A 26469-nucleotide genomic window follows, 5' to 3' on the forward strand; every position below is an offset into this window, starting at 1 on the left:
AGGCGGATTGTTAACCACTGCGCCACCAGGGAAGTCCCTAGTAGTAATTTCTTAACACTAAATTTTAGTGTGATCCAGGGAAGGCCTCACTAAGATGATGATGTCTGACCAAAGACCTGGGAGATGAGGGAGCAGGCTCTCTTGGGGGAGTATGTTCTAGTTACAGGGGACAGCAGGTATGGAGGCCCGGAGTTGGAATGTGCCTGGTGTATTTGAGGAAATAATAAGGAGATAGTGTGGCTGGTGGGGAAAACGTAAAGGGAAAGAGTAGTTGAAATGAGGTCAGAGATCTCATAGAGACCTAGATGATGAAGACCTTGTAGGTCATTGTGAAGATTTTGGCTCTTACTTTTAGTGATTGGGATCCATGTTAGGGTTTTGAGCAGAGTAGTGACAAGATCTGCCCTGTTGCTGGTGGTGGGTAAATGTGATGGTGGTAGTTTATTGAGGGTCTGTTCTGATTGTTTCTATTTTCTCAGTGAAATAGGAAACAGAGTAAGAGCTAAGAGAGTGAGGACAAGAGAAGAGGTCCTGAGGCTGAGAGTTGGGGGAAAGCCAGAGACTTCAAGTATGTTCCCTCTTGGTTCTGAGTATCCTCTGTTTTTTATACATGGCTTCTCATTGGTCTTCAAGTTCTCATTATAGAGGTAGAGTATTCTTCCTATACTACAGGAAGGAAAATGGAGGCATTGAGACTTGCCCAGTCCCTTTAGCCCTTACTATTTCCTAGTCCTCTTCTGAGAAAGTTGGCTTGTGGGTGGTGTGTTTTTCTGGAGCAGGGCAGGCATCTTGCCATCAGTCAGGTTGAGTTCACCTAGGCTGGAGAGCATGGGAAGGGTGAGAATGAGGTCAAGATGTAGGATTGGGAAAGGCTTCAGAAAGAAGTCAACATTTGAACCGGATATTTAAGAAAGAATGGTGGTGGAGGACTTGATGATGGAAGGAATTGGTTGAATAAAAGCTTGGAGGCATGAACGCTCCTGGCATGTGTAGGAAATGGCAGTTAGTCTGCTGTGACTGGCAGAGGGAAGGCACTGGTGTGAGATAGGTCTGCGGCCTTGGAATCATCATCATGTGTACAGGACCCACCAGGTTCTTCTTGCCAAGGGTGAAAGAGGGCAGGGATCTTTGTGGGGCAGGCCTCCGTTCTATGGACAGAGCGGGCTCCATCGTCCTGGCAGAGCTGGCTTAAGTCGCTCGCTGAGAGGCTGAGTTTCCAGACTGGCAGAAACAGCCATGTCTAGGTTTTTAAAACTGTCTTGGAAGCAACCAGATTTCCTTTGGCCTGGAATTGCCTAACAAGCCCTCACCCCATTTTAGGCTTTCAGGAAACATTTAAACCCAACTTCAAACCTCCACAGAATCTGTACTGAACTGGAGAAGGACCATCTGGCAGGAAAAGGGATTGAAAATGGTTGAGGTTGAAAACCCAAACTTAAAGCCCTCTTTGGGGAGGAGAGTTGGGAAAGAGGATGTGGGAGTGATAAGTGGACAGTCAGGAGATGGAAAGAGAGCTTAATTTTTTTCTGGTTGTTATTCAACAACAACAACAAAAATCATCTTTTTTGTGACTGGTTGAGACAGATTTCAGCCTCACAGGGACCTGTAAAAACCCCCAGCAATTCTTCTGATCTCCCAGCAAAACAAATCTTGGTTCCTCTCCACTTGACCAGGCTCATAATCCCCTCAACATTTTTGCTCAAAGGGCTTTCTGGACCTAGAGCCCCAGAGCTTGGGGCTGGAATGGAAAAGATCCAAGGTACCAGGTATGTAGAAGTGCCGACGGAGAATGGGGTCTGGCACTTTGGAGGGAATTAGGGGACAGACTTGAGAAAAACCTTCCTGGCTCCCTTTCTACAGCTTTTGATACCCACCCACCCAACCTCTGAGCCCACTTTCTCCCCTTTCCCTTGTGTAACCCCTTGATTTTAGGCACAACAGAACCAAAGACAAGGTTGTGGGCAGATAACCAGTGAGAAATGAGTCAGGAAAGGAAGCGGGGAAAAGAGGGGTGGGGGAGGAGAAAGCCAGTGTGGAGGTGAAGGCAGGTTTCCCAGGAGCAGCCTTTCTTCATGGGTGTGTTGGATGAGAACTGTTACCGCAGGAGGACCCTGGAAGATAATAGGGGCACTTGTGAGGAGATTGAAACTCCTGAGGTAGACAGGATTGGCTGAGGGCTGGGAGGAAAAGGCCTGCTGGTGACAGTCCAACTGGGTGGCACCTACAGCTGGAAACCTCCCTTTCATTGGATTTATTGCAGCCATGACTTTGGGGAACGGAAGAGTGCACCTTAAAGGATACGGCCAGTCCTAGAATTTCTAGGGCCCTTTGTCTTCCTGGCCTTTGACTCCTTGGGGGCCCTCTTTTGCCATCAGTTAGCAAACCAGTTAACGTTTATTTGCCTGTCTTTTACGTGCAGAAGTCTCTGCCAAGTACTGAGGATTGTTCAAAACATGGAGAGGAACTAGCTAGCCTGCCCTACAGCTTTCTCAGCCGCGTGGGGACAGAGCAGGCCAGGATGTCAGGGGACCTGTGGGATGGCTGAATTTCCTAGGAAGGCTGTGCAGGTGAGCCGCTACAGCAGAGCCTGAGCTGTCAGTCCAGGCAGAGCTATGAAAGGTAAATGAGGCGCCTCCCGCCTTGGCCCAGTCCAAGGACACCTGCAGGAGAAAAAGGGAGAATCAGACGCTCCCGCTTTTGAGAACTCTGGTTTGGATACTTAAAAGGAACTCTCTCTAATGATGACCCTCCCTGAAACTTGCGGTGCCAGTGCTGGTTGCTGAGACTCTTGGAGGAAGAAATGAGAGACGTAGGCCCTCCTCTGGGGGAGCTGCCAGTCTGATCCTTTTCTGCTCGGCCTGCCGCAGGGCCTAGATGACCAAGGGCAGCAGGAGGGAGTCAGTGAGGGGGTGAGGACAGTCTGGTAAGTGTTCCCTGGGCAGGGTGAGTAGCAGGTTGACTCCAGGGCAGTCAGACCACAGCTGTATGGAGCCGGACTGGGCTGAAGCCAGGTTCTCGGGGCACACAGAGTTCCGCTCCCTTTCTCACCTTCTTCTTCCCTCTGGGCTGCTTCCTAAGCTATTACTTCCGCACCAGAGATTGCTTAAGAGATCAGTGGAATGTCGACGTGGGCAGAAATTCTCTCATGTGCTTTAGAGTTTTCCTTTGCCAGCGGCGGGCGGGGGTTGGCTCCTGACTTCTTACCTAGACCAGACAAGTAGGGTGCTGGGCAGTGTTTGTGTTTCCTCTCAGTGGCGACCTTAACCCCAGCAGAACGGGAGGCTTCCCTCCAAACACTTGCATCTGTTCTTCAGTGCTCTCAGGGCTCAAATGTCTCCTCCTCAGGGGCGAGGCATACTGTCATGTCCGAAATTAGGCCTGCAGAAAAGTACCACACAGACGTTTAGAAATGTCACTTAATGAGGGGAAACAGTTTTTTGCTCTAAGATAGGAAGCTTAGAGGCTTCTTAGAGGCTGGGCACCCCTCAGAAGGAGCTCCCTTCAGAGACTGACCTCTAAGGGATCGCTTCTCAGACCTGGGCAGAGCATCTGTGGATTGGGTGATGAGACTGGATGGTAGGGAGAGGGAGCACTGAGGGAGCTGGAGAGACAACTGCAAGATGCAGGCTGGCCTGAGTGACAGCAGGGAGCCTTCCAGAGGGTCTTTCCTCCAGTGGCAGCGAGGGCAGTAGATGGAGGGTTTAGGCTCCTCCCTGCACTGCTCAAGCCCAGCCCTCCAGGAGGCTTTGTGTGGCTGCTCCCAGGGCGGTGCCCCCTACCCCTTCCTTGCCGGGACGTGGGACGCAGCACTCACCTGCTGACTGGGAGAGTCAGGCCACAGAGCTGAGCAAAGCTGGCCACCTGTAGGCGTTGGGTGGGGAGGGACAGTGGTGAATTGGAGAGAGCTTGCTGCGTCTAACTGGACTGCCAACTGCGGCCATATAGAAATGCAGACGCTGATGGCAGGTTTTCTAATTTTTCAAGAGAAGCCAGAATCTGAATTTTTATTTGCATTTCATTTATACTCACCCAATGTTTAAAACGTTTGATAACCAATTCAACTTTTTTTTAAAAAATGAAGGGAAAACCAAATGGAACATATTTTTGCTCTTGCAAACCACCAGTTAATGTCTTCGGGTATAAACTCTTTTTTCCCAGGAGTTTGGAAGTGAGGAAAGCGGTTGTTAGCTACCAGCGGTGGGTGGCAGGAAGAGCTGTTTTGAGATACAAGAACTCAGAGTACAACAAAGACTGAGGGAACTGTTTAGAGCAGACATTGATAATGCTCTCACTGGATCCTGTGACGTGCCTGCTCCTTTGTTGAGGGTCGGTGGGTCTGTGCAGGTGGAAGAAGCTGGGGGGGTGGGAGGAGGAAGAGGACCGAGTGTCCATCTTGTATTTGTTCACAGCTGGGCAGACTCTTGGGAGGATGGTCAGTAGTGACCCTTCATACCTTTACAAGTCCTCAGCACATTGTGGGACTCAAGTTTTCACACTTACAGGCGTATAACACTAGCCTGAAGTGCTTACTGAACATACAAATTCCTAGGCTCCGTTCAAGAGGGGGAGGTGGGACCTGGGACTCTGCATTTTTAACAAGCACCCCCATCAATGTTAAGAAAAGTAAGTGGACAGTGGAGTCAGAGCTGAGTCCACTGTCCTGCCCTATTCCTTCACTAGGTGAGTGATCTTGGGCCAATCATTTAATCTCTCTCAATCTCAATTTCCTGATTGGAAAATTGGGCCTGTATTATCACTACGTCATGGGATGGTGAGAGCTGAAATGCAAGATGATTGGAGGTCATGCAGAGTGCTGACTCAGAGCTGCGGCGGCGCTGGCGCAGGCCACCTGGGCTCAAATTTCTGCCTTGCCACTTTCTAGCGGTGTGACTTGGGACAAGCGATTTAACTGCTCTGTACCTTGGTTTCCTTGGTAACGTGTAAATAATAATAGTACCCACTTCGTAGGGTTGTCACAAGGATTAAATGATTTAATCCTTTAAAATGCTTATAACTTTAGCTATTATAATTTTATAAAGAATCTAGCAGCACCTTTGATAATAAACGTGCCTTTGCTTTTTTTTTTTTTCTTAAGTCCTCTTTACCATGGGTAACAAATAGGTGAAGGCTTACTTTCAAATGTCACCTCTCTATAAGGCCTTCATAGAGTCCACTTTTTCCTTCACTTTTCTCCCTTTACAGTTAGCTTTTCCAGGGCAGGGACTGTATCTGTCCATTTTCATATCCTAGTACCTTGCACAGTGCCTAGCATAGAGTAAATGGATTGGATGGCAGTGCCGGGGAGTCTGAAAAATGAATCTAGCTTGGGAATGGAGAGGGTGTCTTCCAAATACCTAGAGAAGCATGATCTGGAAGAAAAATGATTTATTAAGCTTCAGTGTGCCAGAATAATAATCGCGTGAGGTAGGTCATGTTATTATTATTGCTCTTATAGCGAGAATGTGGAGTCCTCAAAACTCACGTGTACGATGACCCTTGGCCAGCAGTTGCTAGAGGCAGGGTTGGGCTGACTCCAGGTTGGGTGTTCTTCCCACTGCACCTTGAGAACCTGGGACTGTGGTCTCTGTCTCGATGCAGAGTTTGTAGAGAAGTTCTAGTGGTACCTTATTATGTTCCTTTCTCTGGGTTGTAACTCTTCAGATAGTTGCCTGTAATTTGTGAGAGCTGAGGTTTTGAGCAATTCGTGACCGGTGGTAGATGCTGATTGAACAATTTCATTTTCCAAACATGTAGTTTTTGCCGTTGATGGGCCTGGGAGCTAGCAAAACACCTCTCATCCTCTTGGCTTCTCTGCTGTATTCCCGGTGGGTGTTTCTTTTCCTTGGGAGTGTCTCTCTCTTTGCAGCCAGACTAGCCAAGCAATCAGGCTGAAAGCACAGATGGGAGCCTGGGGCGGCGCTTAGGGCCTTGGGAGAAGCAGTGTCCCCCAGGAAGCCTGCCATGCAGAGTGCTCAAGTCTGCGCTTCAGGTGTAAAGGGTTAGCCTGGTCCTTAGTTCCTCAGGCCGCTGGATTATTCCCTGAACCTGGTAGACCTGGCTATAGAGAGCAGGTGGGAGGGAGCACAGTGAGTAAGCATCTCTGACTTAGTAGGCTCTCCTGGGGTTCTCAGCAGTGCCTGCCCAAGATGCCTCAACTCCTGGGCCACTGCTGAGAATAGCAGCTGTGTTCTCGCAGAAGTGTGACCAAGGGTCAATGCCGTGGGCCTGGTAGTTTTGACCCACTCACCTCTTGGTTGCATCTTCACAGGATTTTTCTTCTTGGCCCAAGCAAAAATCACAACTATCTACATTCTTCCTTCTGACTAAGTTGGTTCTGTGTTCTCATATTCAAGTATATGATTGCATTTCAGAGCATTTTAGATCAGAAATTCAGGGAAGGAAAGAATATATTTTTCCTCATGTTCTTTTAATATATTTCAGTTTCTGGTCTTTCCACAAATCTTCTCTCCTTTCCCTGGGGGCCTGCCCTGGAGCTGGTAGAGCATGTCCAGTGTTGTTATGATGGGTTCTGGTGATTATTGTGACCGTTGTTACCATGGGCACAGTTGAAAGCTAATGCTTAGCAAGTTGATTCCTTGTAGCACTGTGCTCCCTGAGGACCCTGAGAACTGGTCTGAGAAAGCTTCCAGAGGCTGCCTCTCCTTTCCCTTCTTTCTGTTTAACACACACAGCCATATGCCAGGCACTTAACTTGGCCCTTGGCTGGTGTAGGTAAAGAATCTCACCAGAGCCGGTGTGCACAGGTGCTCTGGTGGCAGGATGGACTCCCCTTCTTCCTTCTCCTCATACTAACATTATGCTATATACTTAAGTTTATAAAGATTTTTTCCTCAATAGGTAGGGAAGCCTTTTCTTTGTTTTTGTTTTAAATTTATTTATTGTATTTTTGGCTGCATTGGATCTTTGCGTGCGGTGAGCTGGAGCTACTCCTCGTTGAGGTGCGCGGGCTCCTCACTGTGGTGGCTTCTCGTTGTGGAGCACAGGCTGTAGGTGCACGGGTTTCATTAGTTGCAGCACACTGGCTCAGTAGTTGTGGCTCACGGGCTCTAGAGCGCAGACTCAGTAGTTGTGGTGCACAGGCTTAGTTGCTCTGCGGCATGTGGGATCTTCCTGGACCAGGGCTCGAACCCGTGTCCCTTGCATTGGCAGGCGGATTCTCAACACTGCGCCACCAGGGAAGCCCGGGAAGGCTTTTCATGAAGGATAAAAATGAGGCTCAGGGTTTGTTTCCTTTTTCTAAAAGCATCGTGGGGGATGTTTCATTGCTATTACCATTGCTAGCACCTACGGGCTGCTCCCTCCCTTCCAGCTCCCACTTCACTCACCACTACCATCACCAAAATGACAACCTTGAGAGATTGCATAAAAGTAAGGAAATTAGAAAGAGTGCCTTTCATGTTGAAATTAGGAAAGAATTATAAATGATATCAAGAATTAGGGTCTGGCTTATTTTTTATCATCGAAACCAATCACTTATTTGCACCAAGATAATAAGTAGATGGCCTCCAGGATTAAGGTCATTAGTGGCCATAAATAAGTATGTTTAACTTTCACATCCAAACATACTTCATTTTGGTCAGTGTGATGAGAATGCCAGTCAGAGTGAGAGAACTATTGTTCCTGAACTGTTCAGCGTCTGTGAAGGTGGTGTTGGCCCAGGACAGGGTGCACATTCACGTTAGAGACACTGTGAATTATTGTTGTCTCTCACATCTATTCTCCAAGGGACTTAAATTTTTTTAAAAGTTTTTTTTAACATCTAAATTGAGATATAATTCACGTACCATAAAATTCACTTATGTTATGTGTACAATTCATTTTTAAAATATATTCACAGTTATGCAACCATCACCACTGTTTACCTAATTTCAGAACTTTTTTTTCACTCCCCCAAAAGAAAACCCATACTCATTGCAGTCACTCCCCATTCTCCTACCCTCAACTCAACCCTAAGCAGCCATTAATTTATTTTCTGTCTCTGCAGATTTGCCTATTCTGTACATTTCATAAAAATGGCATGAGAGTTCATCCATGTTGTGGAATGTCTCCTTTTTATGTCTGAATAATATTCCATTTTATGGATATACGACACTTTGTTAATGCATTCGTCCACTGATGGACATTTGAGTTGTTTCCACTTTTTGGCTATTATGAACATTGGTATGAGTATTTGTGTGGACATGTTTTCATTTCTCTTGGCTGTATACCCAGGGGTGAATCATGCTGGGTCTTATGGTAACTCTATGTATCCCTTTTTGAGGAACTGCCAAAGTATTTTCCAAAGTGGCTGCACAATTTTACATTTCCACCAGCAGTGAATGAAGGTTTTCATTTCTCCACAGTCTCACTAGCACTTGTTTTTATCTTTTTGATTAGAGTCATCCTGGTGGTGTGAAGTAATACCTCACTGTGGTTTTGATTTGTATTTCCCGAATGACTAGTGATGTTGAACATTGTTTCATGTGCTTCTTAGCCAATTTTATATCTTTGGAGAAATGTCTGTTTAAATTCTTTGTCTACTTTTTTTTTAACATCTTTATTGGAGTATCATTGCTTTACAATGGTGTGTTAGTTTCTGTTTGTCTACTTTTAAATTAGATTATGTGTCTTTTTCTTATTGAGTTGGAAGAGTTCTTTATATATTCTAGATACAAGTTGCTTAGCAGATATATATGATTTGCAAATAATTCTCCCATTCTGTGGGAGTCTTTTTACTTTCTTGTGGTATTTTTTACAGCACAAAAGTTTTTTATTTAGTATAATACAGTTTATATCTTTTTTCTTTTGTTGCTTGTGTCATATGTAAGAAACTGTTGCCTAATCCAGTGTTACAAAGATTTACCTCTATGTTGTATTCCAGGCTTTGCTTTTGTCATTTTAACTCTTAAATTTAGGTCTATAATCCATTTTTACTTTTTTTTTGTATAGTATAAGGGTAAGGGTCCTACTTTATTCTTTTGTATATGAATGTCCAGTTGTCTGAAAAGACTATTCTGGGCTTTCCTGGTGGCTCAGTGGTTGAGAGTCCGCCTGCCAATGCAGGGGACACGGGTTCGTGCCCCGGTCTGGGAAGATCCCACATGCCGTGGAGTGGCTGGGCCCGTGAGCCATGGCCATTGAGCCTGCGTGTCCAAAGCCTGTGCTCCGCAATGGGAGAGGCCACAACAGTGAGAGGCCCACATACCGCAAAAAAAAAAAAAAAAAAAAAAGACTCTTCTTTCCCTCTTGAATTGTCTTAGCATCCTTGTTGAAAATCAATTAACCGTAAATGTATGGGTTTATTTCTCAACTCTCAGTTCTATTCTGTTGATTTCTATTTCTGTTCTTACGTCTGTGCACACTGTCTTGATTACCATGGCTTTGTAGTATGCTTTGAAATTGGTGAGTGCGAGTCCTCCAACTTTATTCTTCTTTTTCAAGATGGTTTTGACTGCTCTGGGTCCCTTGCACTGCCACAAAATTTTAGGATCAGCTTGTCAATTTCTGCAGTTGATGAGTATTCTGTTCAGTCTGTAGATCAATTCGGGGAATCTTGCCATCTTAACAACTTGGAGTTTTCCGATCATGAACATGGGATGCCTTTCTATTTATTTATATCTTCTTCAATTTCTTTCCGTGATGTTTTGTAGTTTGCAGTGCATAAGTCTTGCACTTCTTTTGTTAAGTTTATTCCTAAGTATTTTATTCTTTTTGCTGCTATTATTAATGGAATTTTTAAAATTTCATTTTCAGATTGTTCATTGCTAGTATATAGAAAGAAAATTGATTTTTTAAATATTACTTTGTATCCTGCAAACTTGCTTGACTTTATACGTTAGTTTAAGAGTGTTTTAGTGGAATTGTTATGATTTTCTACGTGGAGGATCATACCATCTGCAAATAGGAGACAATTTCCAGTCTGGATGTACCCTTAAGTTTTAACATTTTTCTTCCTTTTCTTATTTTAGCATAAAGTAATGTTACTATATTAGCTAGCTGTATATGGTACATGTACAGACATTTTTCACTTTGTAAATACTTAAATACCTTAAAGTATATTAATTTTATTTTAATGGGTGTTAAAAATATGATAACACATAACTGTGGTTTCTGGCTCAGATGTCACTTTATCAGGATGTTCTCCCCTGAACATCCTATTTTAAAAAACAAATCTTCTTCACTCTCCCTCTACCTTGCTTCATGTTTTCTTTCTACCACTTATCACTATACATACTATACACAAATGTACACTTATGTATCGCACACATGACTTGTGCCTGCTTATTGTCTGTTTGTTTCCCTCCACTAGGATGTAAGCTTCATGAGAGCAGAGACTTTGTTTCATTCTTTGCTGGATGGCAGTGCCTAGGACATGGGTGCTCACTCAGTAAATATTTGTCAATGATTAATTGTTTAGAACAAGATTAACTATTTTAAGAAAAGTAAGTCAGTTTCAAGTTGATTAAAGAAAAACATTGAATAAATGATTGTTCAGGAGGTATGCAAATATGGTAAAATTCATAAAGGCTGTATGGCATGCCAGAAGTTTGGGAAACTCTAACTTAAGAAATGAGAAGAAGCAGGATGGAAATGGAGTTTTTAAAATCATTTTCTGTGAAGTGATAAGTTATCTGTTAGCTCACAGACTCTTCCCCAACCCAGATCAGGGATCCCTTGAGGCTCTTAATCTGTAACACATGAAATTAAATATATGTGGGAAAGTGGTTCCTGCTAACCACTACAGAAACCCTGTTGGCAGTTTTGGAGGTCATCTGGAAATGTTTGAGGTGCTTTTCGCTGCCCATGGAAACTTGGCTTATAGGTCTTGTCTTCTTTGCAGGGCTCTGTGTTTGCAGAGAGCAGAAATGACCATGACTGCCAACAAGAATTCCAGTATCACCCACGGAGCTGGAGGCACTAAGGCCCCTCGAGGGACCCTGAGCAGGTGAGTCGGGGAGCACTGCTAAGGGAATGGGGCTCACTGGAAGATAACATCACAGGACACCTAGTGACCTGTGTCCTGGGTAGGATTCCTGCCAAATGTCAATGATTATCATCATGATTCTGACAGTCATAGAGGTGCATAATCTGGGCCAAACTTTAACTACTTACCAAATAGTGAGATCTCAGGGCATTTTCTTATGCCCTCTAACATTTTGGTTACTCATCTGTAAAATAATAATAGTACTTATCTCACAGAGTTTCTGTGAGGATTAAATGAGATAATATATGTCAGTGCTTAGCATAGTGCCTGGCAAAAAGCCACTCAGTAAATGTTAGCTTCCTCCCAGTGGTGGGGTAGAAGCTTCCAGAGCTGGCAGATAGCTGTACAACCCTTACCAGGGCTTCTCAGGTCTTGGCCAAGGCTGGATGCTGATGTCCTAGAAGAACCTCTTTTATTAAAGCCACGTACCCTTCATAGCCCCTCCTGCTGAATCTCAGTTGGGCAGATTTGGCCTTTGGAACCTCAGCCGCTAGAATGGATAGTGATGAGAAGGATGCTCATCTTACACTGGGATTGGGCTAGTTCCTTCCTGGAGGTCTGGGCTGTGCATTACCAGGCTGAGTCCAGTGGAGTGTGGCACACACTCGCGTCTGGCCAGAGGTAGTGGTAGATGTTTGGTTCACTCAGAGCTAATATCCAGGTATGGTTGGTAGAATGCGGCATAGGATGTGGCCCCTGGGGAGTGACTGGCGTGAATGAGGCAAGAGGAATTCTGTACACCATATGTGCAGCGTTTGGTCCCAGTGGAAATGGTCTGGATTGACTGTGCCAACCGAGCAGAAACTGGTAGATTCTGACTTGTTAGGTACATAAGAGCTTGGGGCTTAGACAAACAAATTGAATATCTACTCTGTGGCAGCAAGACCAGTGAGAACACCCCCTGCGCACGCACCCCGTCAAACCTGGACTAGAGTTGCTTGCATACTTGCTTCCCTGAACTGGGTGAGGCTGAGGATGGCAGGCACCAACAAACTCTTGGGTAAAGCAGATAGAAAAACTGACCTCTCCCAGGGCGTGTCGGTGGCCAAGGCAGAAACAGGTCTAGATCTCAGAGTCTTTTGTCTCCCATTATCTACTTTTCAGGAACCACTTTGCTGGGCTCCCCCCTCCCCCCCCGAGTCTGGTGGCATTTCTTACTCTGCAGTCTGACTCTGAGTTGGCAGATAGAGACTGGGAATTAAGGTTCCCAACTTTTTTATATGAGACTGTATGGGTGAAATAAGCATTTTACCATTTTATTCTTAAATTAAAAGAAATAGTATATTTAGAACCTGAATTAGAAATTACTGTACCCAGCAGCCCTCAGCTCCTTCAAGTATTCTTTTTTTATTCTAATTTCCGCTTTGTGGGGACCGGGATGGGAGATGCAGTGTTTACATAAAGTCACAAAGCAGAATCAGAACTGCTGACAGGCACCCTAGTTTCTATTTGGAGTATATACCTACATGTTTTATACATTTTTAGAAATTGCTCTTCCTTTAGCTTCCCAGCCTGCTTGCCATTATAACATGACGGATGGTATTTGTAAATATCTGATGTGCCTAAAAAAAGGCATTTTTCCCTGCCAAGTCTTCACTTCCCTTCCTTCCTGCCACCTTTCCGCTTCCCTCCCTCCTCTCCTGGGCTTTTGGCATGGAGTCACAGGCCTCTGTGGCTAGCTACAGTCTTCTCTCAGAGGCTACTGCTGGACTGTAGTTGTTATTATTTCAAAATTGTCATCTGGTGGTTTCTCTGGCTGCTTTCACCCCCAGCCAAATCTGGGACTGTTCTTAGGAAGTTGTCAGTGAACTCTGAGGGCTCTCATCCTAGGTGCTGGGCTCTTTGGTGGACAGAGAAACCACCAGATGACAATTTTGAAAAACAAAAAGGGGAAAAAGAGGGGGATGATCCATTCTCTTTTTTCAAGGCTTTTACAGTTTGGGTTGATGACCTTGGCACCCAGATTTCTTAGTCTGACCTTCCGATAGACATTTGCCTGTGACCTGGGGCCCTTTAATCATTGCCAGCCCAGGAGTTCCAGTGAGAAAAGACTCCCAGGTATGACCCGAACTTTGGTTGGAGAGTGCAGGGGTTCTAGGACCTTGGAAAGCTGGGCCTTTGAACCCTGGCTGCTTTGGGGACCTCCACATCATCCACATGGAGGCAGAGGAAGCTGATGATACTGAGAGGCATTTGCATCTAGCTTTGGGGGCAGGGGTACTTTGGGGCATGGAAAACTGGTGGGGATGGGCAAATGGGACCCTGTGGAACTGCCAAGATACGTATTTGCAAGGCCATATCCCTAATTTGAATAAGACTTCACCTGGTGCCACCACTAAGCTAGTTTGGGGTAAAGATCCTAGATTCCATTCCATTATTAGGTTCTTAGGAGTGTTTTGCTAGTTTATTCTCTTCCTTTTCCTTTATAGCCCATTCTTGATTTGGCAGGATATGCAGGAGGAGGAAATGTGAACCTCTCATTTTACCACCAAAGTTTTGTTCTTTGCTATATTTTGGTCTCCTGGAGCAGGCTTCCCTTTCTCTTTGTTAGTGAGGACAAAGGGTCACGTTGCTTCACCCTTAGCTGCTTCACCTCCCCACAGGCTGTTCCCACTCCAGCTCGTTAGATTTGGCTGCATCCATTTCTGGGGGTGGGAGGTGAGATTCTCAAAGCTCCTCTGAATTCCAGAGGTCAGGCTTTATGATGTTGGTGTTGATGACCTGGGTGGGACCAGAAGGAGCTTAGTGACTTGCTTGCTAAGAAATGGTCATGCTGGGCTTCCCTGGTGGCGCAGTGGTTAAGAATCCGCCTGCCAACGCAGGGGACACGGGTTCGATCCCTGATCTGGGAAGATCCCACATGCCGCAAAGCAACTAAGCCCGTGCGCCACAATTCCTGAGCCTGTGCTCTACAGCCCGCGAGCCACAACTACGGAAGCCCGCATGCCACAACTACTGAAGCCCGTGCACCTAGAGCCCGTGCTCCGCTACAAGAGAAGCCACCGCAATGAGAAGCCCACACACTTCAACCAAGAGTAGCCTCCGCTCACCGCAACTAGAGAAAGCCTGCATGCAGCAACGAAAAACCCAACGCAGCCAAAAAAAAAAAGAAATGGTCATGCTAATGGTTGCTAAGAAAGTGTTATGTTGAGAGCTAGTTCAGCCATCTAGATGGGGTAAACTTTGCCACTTGTTGCTCTCAGGAGATTTCACTTGTACTGTGAGACTTGGCAGGCAGCAGGGGCTGTTCTCAGAAGACTTGTCATGTCTGCTTATTTCCTCAACAGCTTCTTCACTGTGAAACTCCAGCATCTGGATCATTGTGACTTGCAAATATAGGCTGTCTGTATTGTGTTTTGGAAACCTTACCTCTGGATGTGTGTGTGGGAAACTTGGGTGCCTGTAAAAGTGTAGACTTCTTGGGATCAAGGACTTTGACTGCTTTCTGTTTCCTCTGAGCCTGGAACTGTGCCTGGTACCTAGAAGACTAACTGTTGGTTGACCAGTTGTCTAGATGGCTGGGAGCTCAGCCTCTTAGAACATAGGCTACTTGTACTATTTGACTCTTTATAGTATCTTCCATGATAGGTCTTGTTAACTTTGGATTCCCTTTCCATTCAGTCCATAGACTCTGAGAAAGGCAGAGCTGAAGAGGAGCCTTGGAGCTCATTTGGTCTCACCCACTTGTTTGACAGTTTGGCTAACAGACACAGAGAAGAGGAGGTACTCCCCAAGGATACAAAGCTAATGGGAGGAAGAACGCAAGCCTAGCTCTCCTGTTCCTTCTGTTATTTTATTGTACCTCTACATTCACCTCCCTATAAACATGACTGGGATTTCCCTGCTCAAAAACTACTGTCATCTATGATACAGTCAAACTTGGCTTGCTTTGTAAGGCTTCCATAAAAAACCCTGGTTTTTCTTTCTGTCTTAATCTTGCACGGCTCTCTAATGCAAACCTTACATTTCTGCCAGTCTGGATGCAGATGTTACTTCCCTCCCAGTCCTTTTCTTGACCACTCAGCTATGAAGGATTCCCCTCCCCTCTCTGTATTCACTCTTAGAGCCCTTGGTTTAGAGCCTCCACATGGCACTTGTAGTACCTCAGAAGGTGGATAAGTGGATTTTTCCCTGTGAGATTGCTATGGGACACTGGTTGTTAAGAGTCTTAGAGGCCTTATTATTTACAGAGGATCTTCAGGGCTCACCCTTAAGATCCTTAGAAGGCCTTTTGTCTGTCTGTGTGTAAGATTCTGTGAGGCAGTACTTTAAATCTTCCTTAGGTCTTGGCAAAGGATCTTTCAGTCCCACTCTATATTTTTTTAAAAAGATTTATTGAGGGATAATTAAAGTACCATAAATGCAATTTAAAGTTTTCAGTTTGAAACTAACACACCATTGTAAAGCAGTTATACTCCAATAAAGATGTTAAAACAAAACAAAACAAAAAACCAAAAGAATAAAGTTTTCAATTTGATGAGTTCATATACACACATACACACACCCACGGAGTGTAACTGTCACCACAATCTGGAAGCGGTTTTTTTTTTTTTTTTTCCGGTACGTGGGCCTCTCACTGTTGCGACTTCTCCCGTTGCGGAGCACACGCTCCGGACACGCAGGCTCAGCGGCCATGGCTCACGGGCCCAGCCGCTCCACGGCATGTGGGATCTTCCCAGACCGGGGCACGAACCCGTGTCCCCTGCATCGGCAGGCGGACTCTCAACCACTGCGCCACCAGGGAAGCCCTGGAAACCATTTTTTAATTTGAGAATTTTTTCTTGTCTAGAGAGACAGAGACTGAAACAAGTTTTATTTTCTAACTCAGAAAGCCCTTTCTCATTTATGTTTCCTTTAAATTTTGTTTGAAAACGGTTCCCTGTTTGGCTCATCTCTTTTTCCTTTCACTAGAGACAGCGAGGAGTCAGAGGGCACCTTGGGCACTCTGCCTGGAAATGTCTTTGGCTAGTTCATCTAATATATGAGATATACTTCCTATTTTCCATGTTACCACAGGTGACAGAGTTGCCAAACTTTTCAACATTATGAGGGTTCTCTTTCCTCTAGCTTCTAACGTTTTCCTTATATTTGCCTTAAGCACCCCCAACAACCATCACCCAGTCCCACGGTCAATGTTTTAGGATCTTGTGTCAATAGCATTCCACTTCTAGGTACCCAAATCTGTGTCAGGTATCTACCGTTACAAAACTACCCCAAATTTTATAGTGTGAAACGACCATTTGATTCTGCTCACAGACTCTGTAGTTTAGGATTTCAGACAGAGACCACAGGGATGGCTGCTCCCTGCTCATGATGTCTGGGACCTCAGCTGGAAAGACTTCAAGGCTTAGGGTGACTCAGTGGCTAGGGGCTGGTGTTTCCTGGAGGCGTCTTACCTCACATGTCTGGGGGTTGATGCTGGCTGTTGCTGGGACCCCAGCTGAGACTGTCCATCAGAACACCTACCTTCTCCACATGACCTGGGCTCTCTCACAGCCTGAGAGACAGGAAGTAGAAGCTGTTGGTTTCCTGAGGCCTGGGCCTGAAAAGTAGCACAGATTCAGTTCTACCATATTCTATTGGTCAAGCAATCACAGAGCCCAGATTCAAGAGAAGCGGTCATGTTGACAGCAGGCATGTCAAAGAATTTGGGGACCATGTTTTGAAACCATCACAAATGTCTTTAGCATGGTTTCCTGCAGCTGCCTTTCTCTCCCTCTTGGCTTTGCGTAGCACCTGGTTCTGCTTTATACAGCAGTTCCATTTTTGCTGGACCTAGGGCATTGGGGACGTTCCCATAAGGCGTCATTTTTTCACCTGTCTCAGAGAAGGCGTCTGTCTTATAAATGCTCTCTTTATGTTCATTGCCATTACTTCCTAGAGGACTTGGGGTTCCTTCCCAGAGAAGAGCTCACCAATTCTCCTTGTGCTTCCCTAGAAATCAGCTAGATGACAGGCAGGTAGATGTGCTTTCTGGAGGTGACAAGGTGACTCAGTTTCTGCTCTGACCCTAGCTACTGTTCTACTTACCCTGACAAGCTGTGATTGACTTTGAGTCTCTGTAGGTAGTGGTCCAGATGTAGCCCCACTTGGAGGATGAGGCTGTCCTGGACCCTATGGAGGGCTTCCAGCCATTTGGGAGCGAGACGGTCAAGTTGTGAGTGTCACCTTCTTTTTGACTTTTGTCCCAGAGTGGGGTGTCCGTTACTGAACTGAGCCCCTGCTCTGGCCTGAGGAATAAACTTCTGGACTTGCTGATAGGACTCAGGCAGACTTCCTCCCTTTTCTCCTTCTGGGTGCCTCAGAATATGGCCTTGGGGGAGTGCAGTGAGCATGCCATCTCCAGACTTGGGGCGGTCACATAGTGATGGGAAGATGCTGCTGCCCACTGAGCCACCAGGACCCGCTTTAGTTGAGCAGCCCTGGGATGGTGGTTGGCCAACTCCCAGGCAGTTTCATTAGGAAGCAGGTTAGACACCTACTCAGTAGGGACTAGGCTTGTTGGAAGCTGGGCCCTGTGTAACCTTAATCTGTGGACAGGCTCACTTCATGGAGCCCACAGCCCATCTTGGTGCCTCTGGGGCTGTTTCCTGGACTCCCAGGAGCCTTCTTCAACTGGCCCCAATTTGGTTTGCTTCCTGATAGTGACACTTCAGGAGCTCTGTGGCCAGAGCATGCTGAGCTCAGAACTGTCTTGTCATCAAGGACTAAAGACAGCCTTCCCTCCCAAAGAGTCCCTAGGTGACCTTGACAATATATGGGGTGTCCCTTGGCATGAATGCTTCCTGCTATGTTACTGGAGGATGGCCCAGGTCACTAACCCAAGGGTTAGGTTGTATTCTTGTGAAACAGCACTGGAGGGAAGGGCACGTGTTTTGCACTTTAACTCTCACTTTCTGTCTGTACGTGTGCACGTGCGTGAGCACACACACGTTGCCCTCTCTTTAAGTTTGTTTCTCATTCTACCTTAGTTCATGCCCTTTCTGTCCTACTCACTTGTCTTATACGTTTGTCTGTGTGTGTGCGTGTGCATGTGTGTGTGTGTGTGTGTGTGTTCGTGTGTGTGTGTGTGCTTATGCTCCTCTATTAAATTTCCTTTGCATTCTCCCCCGCCCCCTTTCTCTCTTTCTCCTTCTGTTTATCTTACTCCCTCTCTTGTAAATGTTGGATTTGGCCAGTCATGTGCTGCAGCGTTGGCATCCACGCCTTTGCTGAGGAGCAGAGCTGGCTGCCTGCTGACAAGGTGGTGGCACAAGGGCCCAGTTTCACAGTGTCTGCCTCCCCAGGGGCAAGCTCTGAGATTTTAGAATAAAGAGCAGTAAAGAGGTGATAAGAGCAGCATATTAAGTGTCTTAGCTGCTGTGTATTTACTTTTCTTTGATATTTCTCCTGTCTTCACGGAACTTTTAACGGTGTTCAAACATTTTTAAAATTTACATCATTTTAGTCACACAGCTAGTATGTGAGGATACTCAGAGCAAGTGTTTTCCTCCTGTTTTGTAGATAAAGAACCTGAGGGAACTTCCCTGGCGGTCCAGTCGTTAAGACTCCATGTCTCCAAGGCAGGGGGCACGGGTTTGATCCCTGGTCGGGGAACTAAGATCCCACAAGCCACATGGTGTGGTAAAAAATAAATGCATACATACATACATACATATGTACATACATACGTACATACATGTATTTAACCATTCTTTAAAAAAAAAAAAAAAAAAGAACCTGAGGCTCAGAGAATTCAGGTGACTTTGCTTATGAACCCATCCAGGAAGTGATGGAACCAGGACCAGAGCAGAACCCAGGTCTCTAGACTCTTGGTCTAGGGTGTGATTTTTGCCTTATGGGAGAGGGCTTTAGGGACTGACAGTCATGCTGGGCTGCACTAAGTGCTTTATGTACCTTTCTGTGTTGTTCTTCAGGTCATATGGCACAAAGAGAGAGGCAATGAAGTCTGTAAACAGTGCCCTGAGGAGTAATAAGGAGACCTAGGTTTTAATCGTTTATTTTTGTATTCATTCATTTAGTCACTCAGCACAGATGCATTAATTCCTACTAAATTCTAGATGCAGTACAAAGAGCAGGTTATATCAAGATTAATAAGACCCTGTCACCACCTTCAAGTACTTCACTCATAGTCTAGTAAGGGAGGCAGATGAGGAAAAATATAGTCAAGTAAAGTGTTATAAGTAGCGTAGTAGACATTTTTCCAGGCACAGTGGAGGCATCAAAAATCAGACATCTCCACCTGGGTGAGGGGGTAGGGTGAAGAGAGATCCCATAGAGGAGTTACAGAGACATGTAAGTGGACACAAGGCAGCACTGCAGGCAAAGGGAATGTTGAATGCATGAAGGCCTAAAGTTGTGAAAAGCAAGGAGTTTGATGTGACTAAGAGTGGGATGCAGATTTGTTTGAAGGAAAAGACAGTATGAAATGATAAAGGAAAAATAGGGACCACATCATGGGGGCCTTGTGATCCATGCCAATGAATTTGCATTTCATTCTGTATGTAGTGGGGAGTTTGAAGCATGATGAGTTTTGTATTTTTGAAAGATGTCAGGAGACGAGAGGATGGACTTGGAACTGGGTTAAGACGGAAGACAGAGAGAGAAGTTGAGAGCTTGTGTGAATGGTCCCGGTAGATAAGATCTGAATCAAGGCAGCAGCAGTAGCAGTGGGAATGGCACAGGAGGGACAGATCTGAGAGATATGAAGGACGTAGAATTGATAGGACTTAGGCATTGAGTAGATCATTGAGGTTGGGGAGGAAGCTGGATCCAGATGCTTGAAGGACAGGAAGAAAGAACATCTCTGGATCTTTTCCCTCTGTGGAATGAATTGGAAATATATGCAGGAGTCAAAGCTGCAGTGAAGGAAGCATAAAGCAACATAGGAATGAGATCGTGTGAGAAAACACTCAGCCTGGGTACATGGGAATGAGAGCAAATGGGGTTCTTCCGTCTAAGGCGTGCCTTGTAGATGGGCATTGGGTCCCCAGCCCTTCACTGCCTGCTCACTTTGCTCACTGCCTGCACTTATACTCTTGTCCTGCATTAACGGCTTTTCCCCTCTCTACTGGATTATTCCAGTCATCATTTAAGCATGCTCTAATAACTCTGAGCTCAAACCCACCAACAAAACGCTCTGTACCCCACATTCCCCTCGAACTGCCACCTCGTTGCCTTGTTCCCCCTTTAGGGAAACCCTTTGAAAGAGCTGTCTGAGCTCTTTATCTCCACTTTCTCTCTTCCATTTCTTGAATTCCTTCCAGTCAGCCTTCCCTCCCTACCTTGCCACCAGAACCTCTCTTCTCAAGGTCACAGTGACTACCTAAATCTAGGGATCACTCTGCAGTCTTCCCCTTGCTCAGTTGTTAGCAGATCTGGCTCAGCTGATCACTCCCTATTTCTCGAAGGTCTCAGGCTATCCCTCCTCGTGGTTTCCTTCCTTCCTCACTACGTGCTCTTCCAGTCAGTTTCCTTTGCTAGTTGTTCCTCCTCTACATAAGCCGGAAATGCTGGAGTGCCCCGGGGTTCATCCCTTGGACTTCTCTAGATAGGCTGACTCCCTTGATGGTTCGTCTAGCCATATAGTTTTACACAGTATCTATATACTACTGATGAATCCGAAATGGAAAGCTGTAACCTTGACTCCTTTCTACCAGGTGCTCAGGCCAGAAACTGTGATTCATCCTTGACTTCCCTTTGTCTCTCATACCTCTCATCCACTTCGTCAGCAACTCTGATTGGCACAGCCCTCAAGATAGATGTTGATAGATCTGTCGTTCTAATCCAAGCGGTTGTAACCTCTTGCCTGGATTGTTACAGTAGCCTTTAAGTAATCTCCCTGTGGCCACCCGTGCATCCCTACACTTCATTCTCTCATATGGAGTCAGAGCATGTCATTCTTCTGCTCGTATCCCTTCAAGAGCTTCCTTTCTCTCTCAGAGTAAAAGCCCAAGCCTCGTTGTTGGTCCACGGGATTCTCTGGTGCTCCTGACTGATCTCCAGCCCACTCCTCCTCTTCTTACTCCACGCTGGCCACACTGGCCCCTTTGTTGCCCCCAGAGTACAGTAAGTTTGCAGTTGCCTCGAGCCTCTGCCCTACTGCTGCTCTTGTCTGGAACATTCCCGCTGCATCCCATGTTCCCTGGCAGAGGGGTCTCCCCTGATCTGCTTCACTGTTAAGCTCTACCCCTTTACCCTGCTTTATTCTTCTTCACTGGCCCCACAACCATCTCACAGGGTTGGTTTCTTTATTGTCTGTTCACTCGAGACAACTAAAGCCATACCGTCTCCCTCCACCAGAATGTAACCTGTAGAGAGACTTCCCTGGTGGCACAGTGGTTAAGAATCCACCTGCCATTGCAGGGGACATGGGTTCAATCCCTGGCCTGGGAAGATCGCACATGCTGCGAAGCAACTAAGCCTGTGTGCCACAACTACTGAGCCTGTGCTCTAGAGCCCACACGTCACAACTACTGAGCCTGCGTGCTGCAACTACTGAAGCCCACGCATGCGCCTAGAGCCCGTGCTCCACAACAAGAGAAGCCACCGTAATGAGAAGCCCACGCACTGCAAACGGCCGCTGAGCCTGCACGTCCAGAGCCTGTGCTCCACAACGAGAGAGGCCACAACAGTGAGAAGCCCGCGTACCGCAAAAAATCAAATAAATAAAATAAAATGAAAGAGTAGCCCCTGCTTTCCACAACTAGAGAAAGCCTGCGTGCAGCAGTGAAGACCCAACGCAGCCAATAAATAAATAAATAATAATAAATTAAAAAAAAAAAAGAATGTAACCTGTAGAGAGAGACTGTCTATTTTTAGTCTCTGCCAGTCCTTAATGCCTAAAATAGTACCTGGTATATAGTTGGTGCTCAGTAAATACTGGTTGAATGGATGGAGAACCAAGGTGTGTCTTAAGCCTGGTACAGTTAGCACACTGTGGCCTGGGGAGTAGGTGGCTTCCTTTGTTCCCTTGTTCAGGGTTCAGGGAAGGGTGGCAAGGAGCTGTCCAAGAGCCCTGAAGAAGTGAAGCCGGAGACAGTCAGTGGCAGAATGGGAGACCAGACCCAAAAGAAGGCTTTGCTCAGGTGCTTGGCTTCCTAAGGCAGCCCGGGTCCCAGCACTGTCATTCTCTTGGCCGTAGCCTTTCCTTGTCCAACAGGGGGAGAATTGCTTTCACTTCCAACCTCAGTTTGAGGAACCGGGAAACAACTAGAGAGTGAAACTGAAGCCCAAGAGCGAGCACCCTCTCCCATCCATGCCAAGGACGTGCCACCTGTTGTGTAAACTCACTGTCACAAGGACACACGCATCCTGACTGCTAGCCCCCAGTGTGTTCCTCCTTAAGCCTCCCTGTTCTCTAGGTGACAGATTCTCCTGAGCCCTCCCTCAACCTGGGAGCAAGGACTGGTGGAAGCTGACTCTTGGGATTGCAGGACTAGCTTCATTTCTAGGGAGTGTTCAGGGGAGACTCCCAAAAGAGTGCCAGAGCCTCTAGTAGGGTGAGAGAGAGCCGGGGAGAGGGATGCAGTCCAAACATTCAGACCTTGGCAGCTGGTCTGTAGGGAAGTGGAGGAAGAGAGAGGCACGGGGATGGAAGGCCCAGGGCCCTGGTCCTGCACTGGGGTGGGGAGGGCCAGTTACACACAGTGCCTTTCCCACAACATCATTTTACTATTGCATTGTAGCAAACCACCCTAAGAATTAGTGGGCTAGAACAAGCTATGATTTCTTGTGTTTCTGTGCGTTCACTGGGAAGTTCCTCTACTGGCTTCCCCGGGCTCGCTCATGTAACTGGTTCAGTTGGGTCCAAGATGACCTCACCATGTGTCAGGCCCATGTGGTGGCTGGCTGTCGGCTGAGGGACTACAGTGATGCTGCGCATGGCCTCTCTTCCTCTGAAACATTAGACTGGCTTTCTTACGTGACAGTCTCGGGGCAGCGTTCCAAGCGCGTGAAGCGGAAACTGCAAGGCTTCTTGAGGCCTCAAGTTTGGAACTGAGACAACTTATTTTCCACCATGTTCTATTCATCAAAGCAAATCACAAGGTCAGCCTAGATTCAAGGGGCAGAAGAATAGACTCAACCTTTTGATAGCATGAGCTGCAAAGAATTTATGGCCATATTTAATTTACTCCTTTCCCCTCGCACCCCAAATGTTTAGAATCCAAGGACAGAGGTAAACTGTTCTGAAAAGTTTGCCAAGTGATTATTCTGATCGGGCAGCTCCTTGTTAATGCTAGTAATTATTAAGCTGAGATTGAGTACTGGTGTGAGCCGCTGAGCGCAACACTTGATGCGTATTGTCCCTGTTCCTTACAACGATCCTCTGAGATGTGTGTCCTTTTAACCTCCATTTTACAGATAAGGAAACTGAGGCTTAGAGGAAGTTATTTGCTCAAAATCATGTAACTTGTTAGTGGTTGTGCTAGAACTTAAACCCAGCAACTGTGATGTTCTTACCCTCTACTGAGAACAACTGGCCTAGATAACCTGGTGAAAAACTTACTACTAATAATTAACAGTAATAATGAGTTACAATGTATGACATCGTTTCATATCCATAGTCACATGTGCCCGTTACGACAACCCTGTGATACAGTTGGAACAATTCTGAGGAATTGAAACTGGCAGCTCAAAGGGAGTGTGTGGCTTTGCCCATGGTCACATTCCTGATAACAGGTAGCATCAGAAACATGTAGAGAGATGCCTTGAGTTCTACCCTGAGGTGAGCATCCGGAGCCCCATGAGGGCAGGGCCTTAATCTATGATCGTGGAGTGAGTGAACATTGCCTTCTCTGTGATGAACCAGTGGATGCCTGGGCTCCAGGTCAGCATAGGCAGGCCCGCTTTTCACCCCGAGTTGCTGGAGCACATTGGGCCTGGCCTGTGTGGGGTGGCTGGGCGAGGAGCGCTTGCAGCTCTGGGCCTCAGATCAGCAAAGATCCGAAGACCAGGACCTTTAGAGGAAAGGACCAGTCTCTTCTCTGTTTTATCCTTCACGAGAGGAGAAAAACTAAACCTCGGTTAAAGCAGACTAGGCATTGAGAGAATGTCTTAACTTGTGGGAATTTCTCCATGTTTGAACTACTGAGGGAAGTTACAGAATTATCCTTTCTGAAATCATTGGAAGCATGCTGGAATCAAACAGGCCAGAGGTTCTCACTGTTCTTCTGTCCCCCTCTGGGAGCCACCCAGAATTCTCACCTTGAGGGTTAAAGAGATATATCGCTAGGGGAGCATTTATCACAATGTCTGGAGAAATGAGGCATATGTAGTTTGAAAAGGCTTCCTAAAAGATTCTGCATCTCATTGGGTACTGGCCATCACCGACTAGAGTCCAAGCTTCATGAGGACATGAATTTTTGTCTCTTGTTTATTCTTGTATCTAGCATGTAGAACAGGGCCTGGCACATAGTAGGTGCTCACTAAGTATTTATTAAATGAATAAACACATGATAAGGTCATCCTCTATAAAAGGCATCTTCTCCCGCCTCCAACTGAGAATAACTGAAACGTAGAGTCCTTTGTGTAGCCCAGACACTTGTTGGCTTACAGGGCTGGACTGATGACCTTTTGCATCCATGGTTCTGTGAAAAAAGTGAGGGGCCTGGGCTTTTCTCGATTGTGAGTAGGTTGGGCTCTCCCCAGGCTCAAGCTTGGCTCGTTGCCCTACCACTGCCTACCCTAGGGAGTACCGAGGCTTACTCTTTTCACACCTCCTTGCCGAGCAGAGTGTCTTTGGTCATCGGCTTGGCTGGGCACCGAATTTCTCTCATCTGTGCCCATGTACACGTGGGAGGGCTCTTGTTTGACTTGCCCTTTTAAAAACAACTTAAGCATGTTGAGGTTTCCTGTTGATCGGGGGCAGCCAGAGGCTATGACCCAACAGGGAATTGCTGGCCAATCCCTGACTCACCCGAGCTGCAGTTTTCTGTGTGTGATGGAGCAGTGACTGCAGCCTGGCTCAGGGGCAGCTGGCTGCGTTCCGTGGATGGCGTGGCGCTCTGGAGCCTGCGAGGCTGGACCGCTTGGCTTTGAGGGCCACAGCATTAGGGTCAGGTAGGCCTTGGTAGCATGCAGTGTTGGCAAAGCCCCGCTGTCTTTGAACTAAAACGGTTTGGGAAAAATTCTGAAAGTTGACGTTGATGACCCTAGTAGACAACTAGAAAAGTGTGCTGAAGAGGACGTATGCCCATGGTTCTCTTCGGTAAGCTCACCTTTACCTTTTCTTGTCTTTATTTGTTCATCATTTACTGAGCACCTTCTAGACACTGAGTATGTGTCCCTCTACCTGGAAGAAATCATGGTCTAGTAGCGAAGACTAAAAGGTTCCCTGATACTTACAAATGCTACATTGGAGACAGGGCTGTGCTCAGTGCTGTAGGGATTTCTGCTGACCTATGTCTGGGGGCCAGGCAGTTCACAAAGATGACAGAGGCCACTGCTTCCTCTTTAGAGCAGCAATATAGTGTAGTCCTGGCTTCACCACGTACCAGCTAGAGACCTTGAATGAGATATTTAATCTTTGTATGCCTCAGTGTTTTTCATTTGCAAAATGAAGATAATAATAAAGTATAATAATATGACAGAGTTTTTGTGAAGATTCAGTGAGTAAATATAGGTAAAAACATTGATTTAGAACTGTTCCCGATAGTTGCTAAGACCAGGGTGTTGATTTGGAGCTGGGGAATGGCTGATGCTTGTTTGATGTGATGCCACTGCTGGAGGCTAGAGCTGCGAAGGAGCTGGTCTCCCCTCCCCGTTAGCCTTCTCATTGAGAGCGTGGGAAGGATTCTTTCTTCAAGGGCCCTCCTGATCCTTTTGAGACCTTCAAGAATCTGAGTTCTGATCAAGACCCAAGCTGAGGTGCGGTATCTTGCGTCTAGTAGCAGAAGCCTCGGGGGAGATGGGGCTTGTCAAGGAGATAGATCAAAGGGCTTGAGTGCATATTTGGGGCCACTTTGGGAAGTGGCATGCTGGGGATGCTTTGTAACAGTTCATGAGAGTTGATCATTAGTGTTTCTTCCCAAGTCCACATCCAATGAGGTCACATTGCTGGTTTGAAATCAGCCATAGTAGGAATATTTATGCTGTGGAAGTTGGCAGATGCTGCATATCTATGCTTTCTCGCCCAAGGAGCCGATTGTTGAACATTTAGCAGCACACCACGGATCTTACTGTTCTCTGATTGGCAGATGTGGACTTCGGGGATACCCTGGCCTGTCATAGAACTGGCTTCTGTTGCAGACAGTACTCAGGGTCTCTAGGGATGAATTGGGCAGAGAGGACCATTGAGTTTAGCCTGCTGTGGATAAGGGGCTGTTTCTTTCCTTGAGGACAGCCTTGGCAGGTCCGTTACTTGCATACAGTACTTTGAGCTTGCGAGTCCTATAGGAAAGGGATGCTGAGCTCTTTAAGAATGAAACAGTGTTGTCAGGCCACTCACTGCCATTTTCTCTTCTTCTTCTTTTTTTTTTTTTTTT

At 46.3% G+C, this 26469-nt stretch overlaps 1 protein-coding gene across 6 annotated transcripts in view; it reads left to right on the forward strand.

The window, feature by feature from the left end:
• The window catches only part of DENND2B (DENN domain containing 2B), a 174147-nt gene that overhangs the window by 111298 nt on the left and 36380 nt on the right, over positions 1 to 26469 (forward strand). For all 6 annotated transcript variants that reach the window (XM_024757030.1, XM_024757029.1, XM_024757032.1 and 3 more), the window contains one exon: positions 10841 to 10945. In XM_024757030.1, the coding sequence (XP_024612798.1) occupies positions 10866 to 10945 (80 nt within the window). In that variant the 5' untranslated portion in view covers positions 10841 to 10865. The remainder of the gene's footprint in view (positions 1 to 10840; positions 10946 to 26469) is intronic.

The sequence above is a fragment of the Neophocaena asiaeorientalis genome, unplaced genomic scaffold (genome assembly GCF_003031525.2).
Source record: "Neophocaena asiaeorientalis asiaeorientalis breed wild unplaced genomic scaffold, Neophocaena_asiaeorientalis_V1.1 scaffold504, whole genome shotgun sequence".
Classification (NCBI taxonomy): domain Eukaryota; kingdom Metazoa; phylum Chordata; class Mammalia; order Artiodactyla; family Phocoenidae; genus Neophocaena; species Neophocaena asiaeorientalis.